Source organism: Bemisia tabaci, chromosome 9 (genome assembly GCF_918797505.1).
Source record: "Bemisia tabaci chromosome 9, PGI_BMITA_v3".
Lineage (NCBI taxonomy): Eukaryota > Metazoa > Arthropoda > Insecta > Hemiptera > Aleyrodidae > Bemisia > Bemisia tabaci.
In genome coordinates this window covers 3496952-3513738 of record NC_092801.1, presented here as the reverse complement: position 1 = coordinate 3513738, position 16787 = coordinate 3496952, and the positions used below count along the sequence as shown (strand labels likewise).

Genomic DNA, 16787 nt, shown 5'->3' with positions numbered 1-16787 from the left:
TGACAAGTCCTCACATTCTCATACTTCGTAAATGATGGAGTGCGACCTCAAGTCCAAACTTTATGTGCAGTATTTTGAGAATCAGCTCGTTATAAATCTGCCATGAATAAATCTAAAATTAAATACAATTCATCGAGCACGACCAGATTCCCTGTCTACAAAACGACCAGTCGTTTGTAAAGCACAAGTTTTACATATTTTTGGCATTAAGTAACTCACTATTGCGGAAGAACGTTCGTTTATGAACATTCTTGGCCATCTTGGTTTGATACTGGAATCTTAAGATAGGCAATAATGTTTTTTGGGTTAGCAGGGTGTCTACTAATACAGGCTGGCCAAAAATCAGTACTTTTACATAACTTTTTCAGTACATTCCCGAGAAATTCGGTACCTGCTCAACAGAAAAATTCAGTACTTTTCTGAATCTCCATCTGACGAAATTCGAAAAATTTCAAGAATTTGAATTTCTCACTCAAATTGCGACGAAAATGACAAAATAAAGAGTAAAATTCTGGACCTTCTTGCGGAATTTCCGCACTTTTTCAGTACTTCCAGACCGCCCATAAAAAATCACTACCAAGTAATGGACGAAATTCGAAAAATTTCAAAAATTTGGATTTCTCACTCAAACTGCGACAAAAATTACAAAAAAATGAAAGAAATTCGGACCTTCATGCGGAATTTCCGCTCTTTGTAAGTACTTGCGGACCGCCCTCCAAAAATCAGTACTATTTCCGGACTTTTCGAAAATTCCAAACTTGCAGACACCCTGGTTGGAGGGTTGGCTGCCTTTTCGGGCCCTAGGAGCTCCATACTTCGACGTGTCCCTCCTCTCTCCACGCAGGCACTCTAAAATATACTAGAGTCCCTTTATACTGAGAGTCGAAACAACACCCCCTCATGGAGTCACAAACGGGAATAAAGATTACACAAACTGAACGTTTTTCGTAATCTTTGATCGGCCCATTCTCAAATTCCTTTCTCCGTTCCTTCTCTCATTCCGTTTGTTCCTTGCCGAACCCGCGATTCCCCGGTCCATTCCAGATTATAATCTTTGCAATCGGTGAAAATGTCATCTTCATTCCCGTTTGTGACACTGTGAAGGCCTAAAATACGGGAACCGATCAGAAATGGATTCACGTTGTCTTGACTCTCAGTATAAAAAGACTCTAAAATGGACTACATTTTGCAATTTGGAACTATAAATTCTAGCCGGTTTAAAAACAACGTATGTTCCATTAGTTTCCCTATGCACATAAGTGTTTTTCCAGGAGAGCCAGCATTTATAGTTCCAAATTGCAAAATGCAGTCCAAATATACTACCTCTGCGAGCACAGTTGAAACGGAGCCGCGCGCGAAAAGGCCCCAATCGGAGGCCCGGGGGTTGCAAGGGCGCAAACGGGAGCGGGGCGGGGTGGGGGGCGAGGGGGTGTCAGCTGTCGACTATGACGCAACAAGTGAGGCCACGCCGCCGCCGCTGCTGCATGTGCCCGGGCGAGGTCAGACGCGGTGGCGGGGAGGGGCGGGGTGGGGGAATCGCGGGAGGGGGTGCGAGACGGTGGCCCAGACTACTCGGGCGGGGAGGGGGAGGGGGAGGGAGCCTAGGTCCTCGCACTAGGTCAACCCGATGCGCGGAGACCCGGCTCCTGGCTCGCGCGGGCGGTGCGTCCGCGGGTTCCCCCGACGTCGCGCTGACTCACCGGTTGCGCGCCGGGCTCCCAACCTTGCGCCGGCCCCGCGTTCCCGCGGGATCCCGCACCGGGAACTGGAAGACCACCCCCGCTATGATACCGTCACACGGTATCCCAGAGTACAGACACGTCGAAATATGGAGCTCTTAGGGCCCTAACGCACAGCCAACCGTCTAACACGAAAAACACTATAGGGTTTGACCAGAGTTCCAGTAAGGGGAGAGTGCGGGCATGTTTCAATATGGAGCTCTCAAGACCCACAGGGACAGCAGGGTGTCTACGAAAACAGACTGACCAGAAATCAGTACCTTTTCAGTGCATTCCCAAGCAATTCAATACCTCCTCAACAGAAAAACTCAGTACTTTTTCAGTACCTCCGATTCACGAAATTCGAAAAATTTCAATTTCTCGTTCAAATTGTGACAAAAATGACAAAAAATGGAAAAAATTCCGGACCTTCTTGCGGAATTTCCGTACTTCTTCAGTACATCCGGACCGCTCTTAGAAATCAGCAGGCCCGCCACATCCCATCTCGGGCCCTGGTACCAGTTTTAAGGTCCGGGCCCCAAGCACGGAGGGGGGGGGGGGTGGGGTGCGAGGGGCATCCCTCGAGAAATTATAGAATTTATACGACTAATCGGACGCATTTTGAAGCTTCCATAAAGAATTTTTCCATCTATTTCTGCGGAATAATTATGTTTTTTTTATACTTTCAGCACAAAATAGGTACTTGCGAATTGTTGCATTCAAAACATCTGGAAAATTTTTATTTTTTTTGGGGGGGGGGGCATATGATACTATTTTCAGTTCTATGAGGGCCAGGCCCCCCTGGACTCCCCCTTCGTTTGTCTATGGCAAGGGAGTTGAGCCATGAGCCATTGAAGTCGAGGATGCCCAGACTGGAGACCCTCAGCATCTGACGACGGAAGAAAATGAAACGCAGTTACTAAACATATCCTTCTGTACTGAAAATCTTAGATAGAAATCTAGATAGGAATTTTCCAAGGAGTATACTTCTTTGAAAATTTAAGAAGAACTCTACAGTGCCCCAGCGTGTTTCTGAAAATCTATTCACCTTTTGCGAAATTTTTAGGGTAAAATTTTCACTTTTTCTTACGAAACAAGGGTTATGCCTGTGAATTCGTAGTGGTTTTTCACGGGTAACACGGGCCCCCTCCGGGGCCCGGGCCCCGGTACCAGGGACCCAGTATCCCCCCCCTTGTGGCGGGCCTGGAAATCAGTACTACTTCCGGACTTGTAGACACCCTGGACAGCCAACCGTCGAACACGAAAACCTCTGGCAACATGCTGCTGCCAACCTCCAGATTCAAAAATCAAACCAAGATGGCGAAGAATGTTCATAAACGTGTGTCTTCCCGCGAAAATGAGTAAATTCGTGCAAAACTTAAGTAATATACGTGATTTAAAAACGACGTGTCGTAAAACTGTAATCATTAATTACTCCGGATAATTTGAATGAATAGGTTTGCTGCTGTTTCGGGCAAAATTACCCAAAAGTCAAATTATGTGTCTTGGTTCCTTTCTATTTCGTACGGTCCGTTCGGGCGTTCGCTCTAGGTGGAACCATCGAATACCGAATAACGCAGTTCATGAATCCGTCCCCATCAACAAAGAATCCTGGAAAGGAGGGATTTTTATCTTCACGCTCGGAATTAAAACTTCGGCCTCTACACCCATGAAGCAAGAGAGAAATGTTCTTTGCCGTGCTAAGAAAGAACGCCGTATGAGCTATCAGACGTCGAAAAATTTCTTTTGATAAAACACGAATTCCTTGGTAAAATTATGAATATTTTTCTTCTAATTTTTCAGATAATTAATTTTATTCCCGATTTCACTTAATGTTCCTGAAAAAGTCAAGGAAAAATATTCATAACATTCCTAAAAAATAAACATTTTGTCGAGGGAAATTTGGCAACTCTCGAATGTTCGTACGGCGTTCTTCCTTAGCACGACAGTGCTCCTTTCCGTCTTATTCCGAATTCATGTCACGTGCGGCGCGAACATGGCGACGCGACTTGCGAGGGGACGGAGAGGGGTGATTTTCTGACGTGAGAACGTATCTCTATTTCCGCTTGGGCCCTGGAAAGCATTAGAATTTACGGAACACAGGGCTCACGTAGAAATTGAGTTAAGCTCTTATGTCACAGATTCTGACGATTCCACAGCACTCCCGACACTCTTCGCTCGGATTCTGAATATGCTGATCCGTGCGAAGCATAGTTGCCGAATAGTGCTGTAAAATCAGCATTTTTCCTAAGATATTTAAACCCATGTAAATATACCAATTATACTGCACAATCCGGCAACCGTGCTCGAAGAAACAGGTGGTCGCCACTGAAGACTTGGCGGCCATATTCTGTGTCATTTGAAAGCGCTATGGTTTCAGTTATACGGAAAAACCGAGCATGATGGGACAGAAGCTCCGTCGTGTCTTAAATAGAGATACGTAATATTTTACGATGGCCACGAAAATTTAGAACGCGATTCTCTGACTTTTCCAGAGTTCTCATTTTCCTCCATTAATTATATGGAAAACTTGAAAGTTGGAATGGAAAAGCTTTTTCTTGGTTTTCCGGTTCGGCTGGAAGGGAAGCTGAAACTTTTGGAGACGACGCACAGTGGATTGCGTCAATAGGAGAGGTCAAACAAAATTTGGAGACTTTAAACGCTTATAACTCCGTTTAAACAGAACTTTGAGGTTCTAAAAGTGGCTCCATTGGTTTCCTACTGATATTTCCCTCTAAAAACACCCTTTCAAATTTAAAATGCGACGAAATAAACATTAAAATTTTCAGTTTCAGTCAAAAATTTCAGGTCCGACCTCTCTGATTGACTCGATCTACTGTGCGACAAGATACTTTTCACTTTACGATAACGGGTTTCATAACCCCCTAACTTTCCAGGGGTTTTGAGCGAGAAATTCTCTACATTTTCCAGGTTTTCCCTGAGGTGCCCCCCCCCCCCCCCCCCCCCCCTGGCATTGCAAAATTCAGCCTATATCGCCATGAAATTGCGCCTTTATATATGTGCGCTGCAAAATGATCGCTGCGAAAACTGGTCATTTTGCTTTTTGTGGAACCATCTAACACACCGTACCAGTAGCGTGGCGTGCTTTGAGGTATATCGACTGATCTACCATTTAAACCCATGGAAAAGAATCGATTAACAGGGGGGCTGCGAACAGGCCCGCCACAAGGGGGGGGATACTGGGTCCCTGGTACCGGGGCCCGGGCCCCGGAGGGGGCCCGTGTTACCCGTGAAAAACCACTACGAATTCACAGGCATAACCCTTGTTTCGTAAGAAAAAGTGAAAATTTTACCCTAAAAATTTCGCAAAAGGTGAATAGATTTTCAGAAACACGCTGGGGCACTGTAGAGTTCTTCTTAAATTTTCAAAGAAGTATACTCCTTGGAAAATTCCTATCTAGATTTCTATCTAAGATTTTCAGTACAGAGGATATGTTTAGTAACTGCGTTTCATTTTCTTCCGTCGTCAGATGCTGAGGGTCTCCAGTCTGGGCATCCTCGACTTCAATGGCTCATGGCTCAACTCCCTTGCCATAGACAAACGAAGGGGGAGTCCAGGGGGGCCTGGCCCTCATAGAACTGAAAATAGTATCATATGCCCCCCCCCCAAAAAAAATAAAAATTTTCCAGATGTTTTGAATGCAACAATTCGCAAGTACCTATTTTGTGCTGAAAGTATAAAAAAAACATAATTATTCCGCAGAAATAGATGGAAAAATTCTTTATGGAAGCTTCAAAATGCGTCCGATTAGTCGTATAAATTCTATAATTTCTCGAGGGATGCCCCTCGCACCCCCCCCCCCCCCTCCGTGCTTGGGGCCCGGACCTTAAAACTGGTACCAGGGCCCGAGATGGGATGTGGCGGGCCTGGCTGCGAACATCATAATAATCGATTCTTTACCATGAATTCAAATGGGGAAATATCGATAATCGATCGTTCACGCCACGCTACTGCATCGTACACCAGGTGACGTAGTCGATCGACCGAAAATGACGCCCCGGTCAGACATGGGCGTTGACTGAGTGAGCAAGGTCAATCGTTCCGTCTTTAATCCATAAAGTAAGTAATGCGGGTTTTAGCCTGCTGTTTGTTGGTCTCCAGTTTGATCTCTCCATGGGCTCCGTGGGGTGAATGATATTTTTTCAATGGCTCTACCCGCTGAGGTCACGACCCGACTTGCTAATGAGCCATCGTTATCATAAGCGGCGTTGCCAAGCGTCGATACGGCATTATTTATTCGTTCGGTTCACTAGACTCGCGTCGCAATAGGTTCTCATGGAGTGATTATTCATCAATTTTTCTTCTTTCATTTTTTTCCAAAAGAAGATGGTGGAAATGAGAAATTTTGCGATTATCGTCACCATATTGCGGCAAATAAACTCGTTTTTCGGCGGTTTCGGAGGACATATACATTCTGCGTTTTTCACCTCAATATCCAGGCAAACACGCTCATTTTCCAGCGGTTATGTGAAACATAAAACATTAAGCATTATCTAGACTCTTTTCCCGTTGATATTAATTTAAGGAAGAATATGTATCATTCTAATGTTCACGATTTGTTTTTGTTTTTTTTTCATCTACAAAACGATATAAAATTGAAAAGGATGTAAACAAAATATGTATTAAAAAGAAATTTCTGTCAATAAATTGCAAAAGAAGAGGGAAAATCTTCGGAAATTCTTCAGAAAAACAGTGCGTAGCTTTTATAAGATCATCGATTCAAAATGAAACATAAATTGGGTGTGCAACATTCCAATCGTTGATAAATACGCTTCTTTTCGCGTGGAGCCAACTATATTTGAATAATTCATCTACGTCAGGCGTATGAGATAACTATTCGATCACGGGTGTGAGCATATAGCCGCTCTGCTGGATTGAAGGCGCGTCAAACGGCGAAGATGTCTTGACCGCGCTACCGCGACTCTATCTGGCGCGGCGCTAAAATCGCTGAGAAACTAGGCCTAAGCGTAATTATTCTTGACTCTCTTACCCGTTTGCACCATAATTCCAGGAAAAATAATTATCTTAGGTAATTGCTGCGATTCAAACACTCGGGTCGAGTTTAATTTTTTCAAATAAAAAAAGGATGGATCGTGAAAAATAAAGCGTCGAATTGTTGAAAAATTCCCGGAACCTTTTTAGAAAACTGTGTGTAGCATTTAAAAAAGAACATTGATTAAAAATAAAACAAAAACTGCGATGCGCAACGTTCCAATTGGAGATAAATACTATTCTTTTCGCGTGGAGCCGTCAATATTTGAATTCAACCACGGCAGGCGTTTGAGACAACTATTCGACCACGGGTGTAGGCATATTGCCGCTCCGCTGGATTGAAGGCGCGTCAAACTACGAAGTTGTCTTGACCGCACTACCCCGACCCTGGCTGGCGCGACGCTAAAATCGCCGCAATACTTGGACCAATCGACGTTATTCTTAACTCTCTTCCACATTTTGGCCACAATTTAAAGTAAAGTACTTATCTTAATACATACGATTCAGAAAATCGGGTCGTGTTTAATTATTTCCGTCACGGAAAAAATTAAATTGCTTATTTAACAATTGTGTAGTAAAAAACAGTGACAGCAATGTTTCAATGTAGGTTCTGCAATGAAAATCATAATTTAACCATGCTAATGGTTGAATTAGTTTTTCACTATTGTAAAATGTACATGTGAAATATTGCTCACTTTTTTTTTTTTTTTTTTTTTTTTTTTTTTTTTAACAAGGTAATTGTTAAATCAGCAATCCATTTTCTTCCACGCGATAAAAAAAAGGAGAAACATAGAACGAACGAAAATATCGCGTCGGAATCTGTGACTTCATTCAAAATGATTTCGAAAAATTCCCGGAACCTTTTCAGAAAACAGTGCGCAGCTTTTAGAAGATCATTAATAAAAAATAAAACATAATTCTGATGGGCAACGTTGCAATAATTGCACTTCTTTTCGCGTGGAGCCGCCGATATTTGAATCCATCCACGGCAGGCGCAGGAGATAACTATTCGACCACGGGTGTAGGCATATTGCCGCTCCGCTGGATTGAAGGCGCGTCAAACTACGAAGATGTTCTGACCGCGCTACCCATACTCAGAAAGTACTCCAATAGTCAAACCCATTTTTGAAGGCAAAAAGAGACAACTTATTTCACTTATCCTTGAAACTTTCATCATATTTCTTGACATTTCCATGTTTTCCACTGTCAAATTTCGATCAGCACGGAGTGTTACCACTCATCGCGTTTCCTGTCGCACGAACTCTGTCAAGTTTTAATTTTAGAACGAAGCAAAGTAACGATTTTAAGACGGATGACTCCCGACGCTTTGGTGGTAATTGTTTCGGAAATTTGATCGTGCATCGAGGTCTCTAGACTGCGACAGAAGATCATCTGGACTGCATTTTGCAATTTGGAACTATATATTCTGGCTCTTCTGGAAAAGCACGTATGTGCATAGGGAAACTAATGACACATACGTTGTTTTTAAACCGGGCTAGAATTTATAGTTCCGAATTGCAAAATGTAGTCCATCTGATGTCGCATCTACATGTAAAGTTATTACAAGAAGAAAGATGACGGATCTTGTATCGCGGTCTCGAGGCGCGTCAACTTTTTTGGCGCGGACTCGACCCAGGCTGCAACTGCTGCAACGCCGCACAGGGTCGCGAACTACGGCGAGAAACGGCGAGGAAGGTGCGAGTGTGTCAGGCCCGCCGCGCTCGCTCGGCCTTTGCGCAGGTCGCTTCGGGACTTCCGTGGTGGCGACGGCGCGAAACTGCCGCGTCGTCCTCGTCGCTGCGAGGCCCGACCACGTGGTGCACCGCGACCCGGGCCTCCGTGTTTGATAACAGAGCCATCGGCGGCGCCCGGCGCCGGGACTTCCGGCGGGGGAGCAAGTCGAAAACCCGACCATCCTGACCTTCCGCCAACGGAGAACGCGGCGTCACTCCATTCGATTTTTGCAACCCCCCCCCCCCCCCCCCCCAATCTTGATGCCAATAATTCAGGACCATGCCCATTCCCTGATTTTAAGGAGCTCACTCCATAGCCCTATGATGTTGGGCGAGTTTGGACATGTCAAAATACGGAACTCTGAGGACACAAAAGGGCTGCCATTACGGTGTTCGAGACTCATCTTTGAGTTTTAGGCTGAGCCATCTGGCTCTTCAAGCTCGTTTTTTAGGGGCCATTGGAGATCTTTTAGGAGCCGAATTGACTTTTTGCCAAAATATCACGGCGCATTCAGTTTTTTTTTTTTTTAAATTACCTAGCACAAGTAAATTAACAATGCACGATTAAAACACTTATAGATGTATTAAATGTCTTTAAAAGCTTATCTAAACTGCAAGTGGAACTTAGCTATAATACACAACTTTAACATTAAATTGGCGCATTCAGTGAAAAGTTAGACGCAAGGTGTTTTCGTTACAGAACAAATAGTCGTAACTTGGGAGAAATTTTGAAAAATCACCAGACAGAAAAATTAGGATTTTTTTTTTCTGGAGGAGGAAAGGGGGGGGGCGACAATTTTTAGGGGTCACGTTGGCGCAGAGCCTTCATTTTTAAGGCGCATTGGGCGCCTGTGAGTTACGAACATCGGCAGCCAATCTTCTAATAGAAAAAAGTGTTCCTGCCAATCTTCAGACTCCAACATGAAACCAAGGTAGCCGAAAAAGTTCGTTAATGAGCGTTTTTCCGCAAAAATTAGTAAATTTGTAGAGTAAATTCGCCCCTGCTCAAAAAGCCGCTAATAATCCAAGACACTCTCAGAAATCGTTCGGATGCTAAAAAAAAGCCGAATTTGATTTTCCAATGAATAAAATTCTGTGATAAAAAAGGGTCTTTTTCACTATCATATGGATTTTGCCGCTCTCCGGTGAGTGATAACAGAACTACCGCCGTGGGGAACGAATCTTGGTCCATTGCCGCGTTTCGTATTTAATTCCGGGCCGAATCGGAAAAGTGGCTGGGACAGGACCAGCGTGTAAACATGACCTCTTTTTGAACTGGGTTTCGAAGTTCGGGTACCTCGGCGCTTTAATCAACATAAAGTCAAGTAAACATTTTCATAAAAAATCGAACCATATATCATTTTGTAGCTTAGGATATGGGGCCTCTTCCTGATACTTGGTTTTTTAGATTAGTTTTTTTTTTACTGATATATAATGTTCTACTCTTATTGGCCCCAAGCGGTGACCCCTGTGGCTAATAAGAGAGTGAGGTTATGTCAGGGAGGGGTACAATAGTAGAATGAACACTAAAACTGTTGGTGATTTTTTTTTTCAGATTAAATGACTCGAAACCGAAAAAAGAAGGGCCTGAGGGTGCCTTACACTAAAGAGAATTGGCAGGCACACAGGCTAGGCTAGTTTTGGGCAAGACGACCGTGAGTGCAATCTTCAAGATGCTTTCGCGACTGCGTTTTGGACACACAACGAACAAATTTTGAGGTCGGGAATTAGCAGAAAAAGGCGCCCTGTCACCTAAAAGTACTGTCCTCATGGGTTCTCGGGCGGAATAATGCTACTAACGGCTGCTTTGTCTGAAACAACGTCAATTTTTCCTCCCGAACGGTTTTCTCATGTGGATTGCACTTTGCAATAAGCACTATCTCTGGCTCTTTCATAAAAACACATATCTCGTTTCGGAAAAATTTAAGAGATACGGCTCTTTCCGCTATTAGGACATGGCGGCTGTCCGGGCTATGAGAAAAGAAAAACTTCGGGGATACGGCTGTCTATGCTATCAGGGCAACGACGCAGTCCGCACTACGAGTAAAGAAGGGGGGGGGGGGGGGGTTGAGGTTGGGGGTCGGCGCGCGCTAGATCCCCCGGGTCTTCCCGGTCCGAACAGGTGCTTCCGTCCAGCGGCGCGGCGACCCTGACCTCCTCTGACCCCACCTGATAGGGACAGGCGAGGGGGGTGTTACTCCCAGCGCTGGGGGCTCCTACCCGCCAAAATGTTCGCAACCGCTACACCCTTTAAAACCCTTCCGCCCTTCAACCCCTCTCTCTATCCTTGTACCCGCCGCGTCTCGTACGGCTGCCCTTCCTTCGCGGGTGTAAGAGTAGTCCTGCACTGCCATGCTAAAGAAAAACGCCGTATGAGGCTTCAGGCGTTGCCAAATTTCCCCTTGCAAATCATTAATTTTCAGGAAAATTTTTGAATATTGGCCCACCAATTTCTCAGATAATTTTGTTTGTAATTTGATCTAAAACGTCTAAAAATTTCGAGGAAAAAGGGATAGAGTTTAACAGGAAGGAACCAAGCCACATCAGCTATTGCCGAGTTTAACTGGTCAATTAAATTTTTTACGAGAGAACGGTTGTTCGGATTTCTTTGAAAATTTTAAGGAATTTGCTTCGCATCGTGGAGGATTTTCACTGAAATTTGCACGAAAATCCGCATAACCGTTTTCATGTAAAAAATTAAATTGCCCAATTAAATTTGGCAATAGCTGATGTGGCTTGGTTCCTTTCCGTTTAACGCGGTCCAAATATTCATAAATTTCCTCAAAAATAGACATTTTATCCAAGGAAATGTGGCAATTCTCGAATGTTCATACGGCGTCCTTCCTTAGCAGGGCAGAGCACTATTTAAATCTTCCGGGGTAAATCGATGGCCCAAGTGCAAAACCACATATCTTCATCGCGATGTTTCAAAAATTCCTCTTCAAATTCATTTTTTCCAAAGGAACAAGCCAACTTTTCAGTTTGAAATTTATTTCAGAATATTCTGCCGACTGAGAAAAAGTTGAGGAAGTTTTGAGAAAGTACGTTGACTGGTTTTCCGAAGAAAAAATGAAGAAGGACAGGAAGTCTGCTGAGTCATATTTGGAGATAAGTGGGTTCGCACTTCGGCCAGTCGAGACGGACAGAATTTAACAATGAGGAACCAAGTCACATTTTGGGGAGAGAGAATGAGTTGAAAGTGGATTTGAGCTCACATGGCCATATGTGTTCCCGGTCAAAATTTGGATAAGATTTTTAGTTGAAGAACCTTGACTCCTTCATAATGAAACTGTTACATTTGCAGGTATAGTCCACGCCACGAAAAGTGGCGGGTGAGGGGCGGAGCCAGTCGGCCGGTCCAGTCTATAGTTGAAGGGTTGAAGCGCAGGTATTACCCCGTATACCTGCGCTTCAACCCTTCAACGATAGACTAGACCGGCCGACTGGCTCCGCCCCTCACCCGCCACTTTTCGTGGCGTGGACTATAGACCGAAAACCGATGGGACACCCATACTCTACATTCTATTCTAACTAAAATGTGTATTTGGAACTTTTAAGTAAGTCTTGTGTGTAAACGTAGTGACATTCAGAAAGTTTAGGCATGAAAAGTAAATGTGAGCTGGTTTGAATCATGCTTTTACTAAAGTATGTATAATTTAGGACGCGTTTCAATGGCTACCTTGGCCACCATCATTAACTGACTCATGACACTTTCTAATCTTAATTACACAACCGAAGTCCCTCAGACTGTCTTAATTCCATTAGTTGCTTGGACACATCAGTTTTTGGAGTTCCTATTGGTGCACAGCGTTTACCGAAGCGGCATTTTCTGTTTGTTTAAAAAATTGATTCAGTGCTAAGTGAAATAAAAGAAGGTACTTCGCTTACCTTAACCCATCCTCCATTAGACGTGACCAAATTGTACAGAAGGAAAAGATCAATTTCTTTGCCATTAATTTTAGGGGTTCTCCGAAACGCAGTCCTGAAAACAAAAGAATAGAAAATGATGAGCTAGACAGTCAGGTAATTTGAGACTACTTAAGAAAAGAACTGCCTACTATGAACATACAACTCCTGATGAATGCGAGTTTCATTTTTTTTTCTGACCTCCCGTAGTAAGTGTTAGAATGATGTTGAGTTCAAAATCAACTAATCTAGGAGGTTTTCAATAACATATAATTATGGGACCAAGATTTGACTTAAATAATATGAAAAATGTTACTTAATGAGCTAAGAAATTGGACTGTGAAACTGCAAAAACAAAGATCCTAATTGCAGTATTGCAAAAATCCCACTCCGTCTATGTGCCCGTTTAAGTATGTGAGAATAATACTTGATATTCTTACACTACATTATCAAAGAATATTCTTGGAAAGGCAAAGAAAATGCATAAAATTATAAGAGCTGCTTCATTAAAAGGAATTTGGCTTATAAAATAGGTTAGGACAATTAGGGAAGGTAGGCTGGAATTGAATGGGATTAGCTCTTGAGGGCTATTTGAAGTAAAAAAAAAAAAAAATTACAAAGCGACAGAATTCTACAACAAGTGAATATGTAGCAGTGGTAACTTTTTGACCGGTCTTATCAACCAAAGAGTGATGATAATGCGCATAAATATTACACAGCCAGAATATATGAAAATGGTATAATGAGTAACTTTACTTAACTTATATAAGAGCCTAATTACCAAAACTCAGCGTTTTTGTCAGCGTACTTTCATTACACTGAAGTGCTGAGTAAGACGATTCATGAAACAGTTCAGTCTCTCTTCATGCAAAGCTTTTTAACAAATAACACCTTGGGTAGGGTTTAGCTTGAACTTTCAGATGAGGTTTGAATATAAAATGATGGAGATCTCAGAAATTCAATAAAAATAAAAATGTAACCCCCCGCACGAGGCATGGACAACAAACTTCATGAGACTTTTATTTGATGCTTAGTAAACCTAACTTTACTTAAGGTCTTTCTCAATGAGGTGACATTTACGTTTAGTACACTGTTTTAATTTCCCAGCACTGAGTACAAAATCTTTCGATAGTGAGTATAGACACCACTGGATTCCTTAAATAGAGACTATCCATTGATCTACGAATCCTGATGGTAGAATCAGGTGTGTGCATTATTTCTTCAGTTTTGACAGAAATTGATGAGATTTTAAGAAATATTCTGCACTGAACTAATTCTGATTTTCTTATTTGATCAATTTTTCTCAGTGCACACTAACTTACTGACTTGAGAGCAGCGATTTCAACGCTAGCGTCAATGGAATCAATTACTAGGCAAATATGAACTTATAGTCCAAAGCAAGATCCACAACATTGTACCTTGGAAGTATCTTAACTGGATTGCGTAATTCATGATACAGGCTTAGTTATGAAATTACGATTCATGCTGGAATTCTACCGGAAAGCTCGCAAAATCACGGATGGGTGGGAATAACAAGTACGACAGTCCAGTCAGAAAAACACAACATCTAACTGCAAAACCTATCTAGGAAACATTCCTCCAGGATATACTTTCCTGAAGAGATTATGATCAAAGCTAGGTAAAAATGCTAGATAATATCGGATTATTTAATCGGGAAACTCAATTTGGATAAATGATACCGCCCATGAATTGTAGGTATAACTTCGGAAGGGTAGAGGGGGCTCAAATGAACATCCAATTTATCCAATTTTGTCCCAATAAATAAAATATATGAAGTGAACTGAGCTTAGAATAAATTAAACTTCAAGGCCATCATAAACTATGAAGCAGCAATCACCTTATCCGAGACAGACATGGCTGGTAACCTAGTTGTGAATTTCTGCGGAAAGCGAATAAGGCCTAAGATCATTGCGACTTATTCTAGTTCATGGAATGAATTTGAATGGTGAAGCACGTAATTCTGATGATCATATCAAGAGAAACATGCTCAATAGCTGATTTCAACTGGTATTTGGTTCAATGACATGTTCATGATGGAACCTGAGACTCCATGATTGAAGTTCCATGATAGAAGTTTAGGATGCTTAATAAGAGTGAACATGAAGGCAAAATGGATTTAAATTCTTTCAGAATCGGGAGAGCGACCGAGAGACACGAAAAAACGAAAAGGTGACGCAGATTGAAGGCATTCCATTGACGGATCATTTCACACACGGAGAAGTGAAAGCTACGTGCAGATAATGGATGGAAGGGGTAGCCGTTGTATACAAACTTACGAGGACACTAAAACAAAGCATTCGTTCCCAACGCGGGGCGCTACGATATTGAATCGGGGTATTCTCCGTCTGACAGGATAATTTCTCACAATTGAGATGAAACTTACCCTCGAGTATCGTGAAACTGAACCAAATCGCGAAGGAAACTCTCCTTCTCGCGACGGTAGGTGTCCGGGTCCTTCCGAAGTATATGGGCCATGGTAGAAACTCCGCGATAGATTAAGCGAACTTCCGAGTCATATTCCGTGAAAATATATTCAAATTGAGCGAGCTACGAAGCTCGAAAGTACATAAAACACGATCGACGCGATTATATTTAACGAACAACTTGCACAGGCCGCGGTAAGGGATCAAATTGCAAACAAGTAGGTTGTCGCGTTTAGCCTACTCCCAAAGCATTCACCGTGAAAAGCACCATAATATCCGGGCACTTCACCACTCGATTAGGAAAAACACCATAACAGAAAGCACTGAAAACGCTAAAATGAACCGAATTCCGAAAAACACGAAATAACACGAGACATGATTGAAATTCGACGGGCAAACGTATGCCACCAAGCAGTTTATTAACACAGTAGGCAAGATGGCGGCAGCGGACCAAACTCTCGGATTTATGTAACGGCCACACGAGAAACACAGACGTTGCGTAGATATAAACACTTAAATCCGTAGCTGGGATGATGCGAAGCACTAATTGCACAAAGAATTGATCATAAAACTAATCCCGAAAAACTTTAAAATTGGAAAACAGCGGAAAAAGAAAACTGCCCGTAACCTTAGTCATTCGGACGGTCGGCATCACTGGTTTCCAGAGTTCGCCACCGGCCGCGCCACCAGTCTCGGTTCGTTGTACAGATTTTTAACGGACCGAGAGAGCAGCACTTTACGTTAATGCTGTGTAATGCGCATGACCGTGTTTCCGAGTCCGTAAGTCGATTCCCTAGTATGTGCATTTACATAAATGTTGAGCTTTTGTGTCGCGGGATGTACCCTCATCATGCGATGCCGATTGATGAAAAAGTATCCGAGTAAAATTTTCGATTTAGAGGGAGCTTTTCGCTACGCCCAAGTAATGTAAAACCTTATTTAGGGCCCGCCTCGGGGGAGGGGGGTGAGGGGTAAGGGAGTTGCAGTGGCTGGAGGTGAATTTCGGGTGTCGGAAAGTCACTTTAACGAGACGACAGAAAATCCCTCTATATCGTCCACCATCATCATTAATTTAAAAAAAAAAAAAAAAAAAAAAAAAATTAAACCCAATCTACGTAAGTCTCGACCGCCTGAGGTAATTTTTTTTTTATGTCGTCTTCCACGCTCATAAATATGTGATTAAAACTCTGATATCAAAACTTACGTATGAAATGTAGTTATGGTGCAAAGTTTCAATTTTCGTTGCTTCTTGAGAATGAGAGTGTTATGTGACTTAGGTATGTGCTACACCTTTAGGCAAAAATCTTCACCCCTTCACCCCCCAAAATAATTCTCCCCCTTCCTATCAGCTCATTCCTATTTTGGGAGGATGACAAATTAGGGTACAGCTCAATCGTTGGCCAGATTTCTCTCTGACTCAAGCTTCTTGCAAAAATAGAAACGGGAAATTAATGCAAAGGGCCGTGGTAGAAAGTTGTAAAATGGTGAGGGGTGTTTTTCTTCTTCTTCTTCTTTTCTTTAAAGCTTCAACGTCTTGCATCCACTTGCAAAGGATGATAAAGTTTCCGTTCATAAAAATTAAGTACCTAAAGTCGACAGGGTCGGACTGGCTCGCATCTGAGGGCGTAGACCCTTGGCTGCTTAAAGGGGCGTAATGTGATATTTCCTGGTAGGGCATTCCCTACGTGAAGAGGGGTTCAGAAAATTTTGGCAAATCAGCACAAGTTTACGCTATTTTCAGGTTGAAAGTTTATTGAACGCACGGAGTAAAAATTGCAAAATTGAACGTGAAGCACAGCGTTGAGAGCTCACGCTTCGCGTCATCGCGCCTTCAATTTTTCAGACGCAGCACGGACGTCCATCAAGTACGAATAGTTGTATCTCTGCCGTCGTGAACACGCATCCTTTCCCTCCCTTTTTTTCCATATTGTGTTTGTTTCCGTTTGACATTCCGTTTGTTTCCGTTGAATTA

The 16787-nt window shown here is 42.8% G+C and overlaps 1 protein-coding gene across 4 annotated transcripts in view; it reads right to left on the bottom strand.

Annotated features, from left to right (window-relative positions):
• Bap170 (Brahma associated protein 170kD) overlaps positions 1-15493 on the bottom strand; it is a 110792-nt gene extending 95299 nt beyond the window's left edge. For 3 of the 4 annotated variants that reach the window (XM_019061662.2, XM_019061664.2, XM_019061666.2), the window contains exons 1-2: positions 14776-15493; positions 12354-12447 (exon numbers count right to left, since the gene is read on the bottom strand). In XM_019061662.2, the coding sequence (XP_018917207.2) occupies positions 12354-12447; positions 14776-14867 (186 nt within the window). In that variant the 5' untranslated portion in view covers positions 14868-15493. The remainder of the gene's footprint in view (positions 1-12353; positions 12448-14775) is intronic. The other variant, XM_019061663.2, reaches the window with a different exon arrangement.
• Between the last annotated feature and the right edge of the window lie 1294 nt (positions 15494-16787).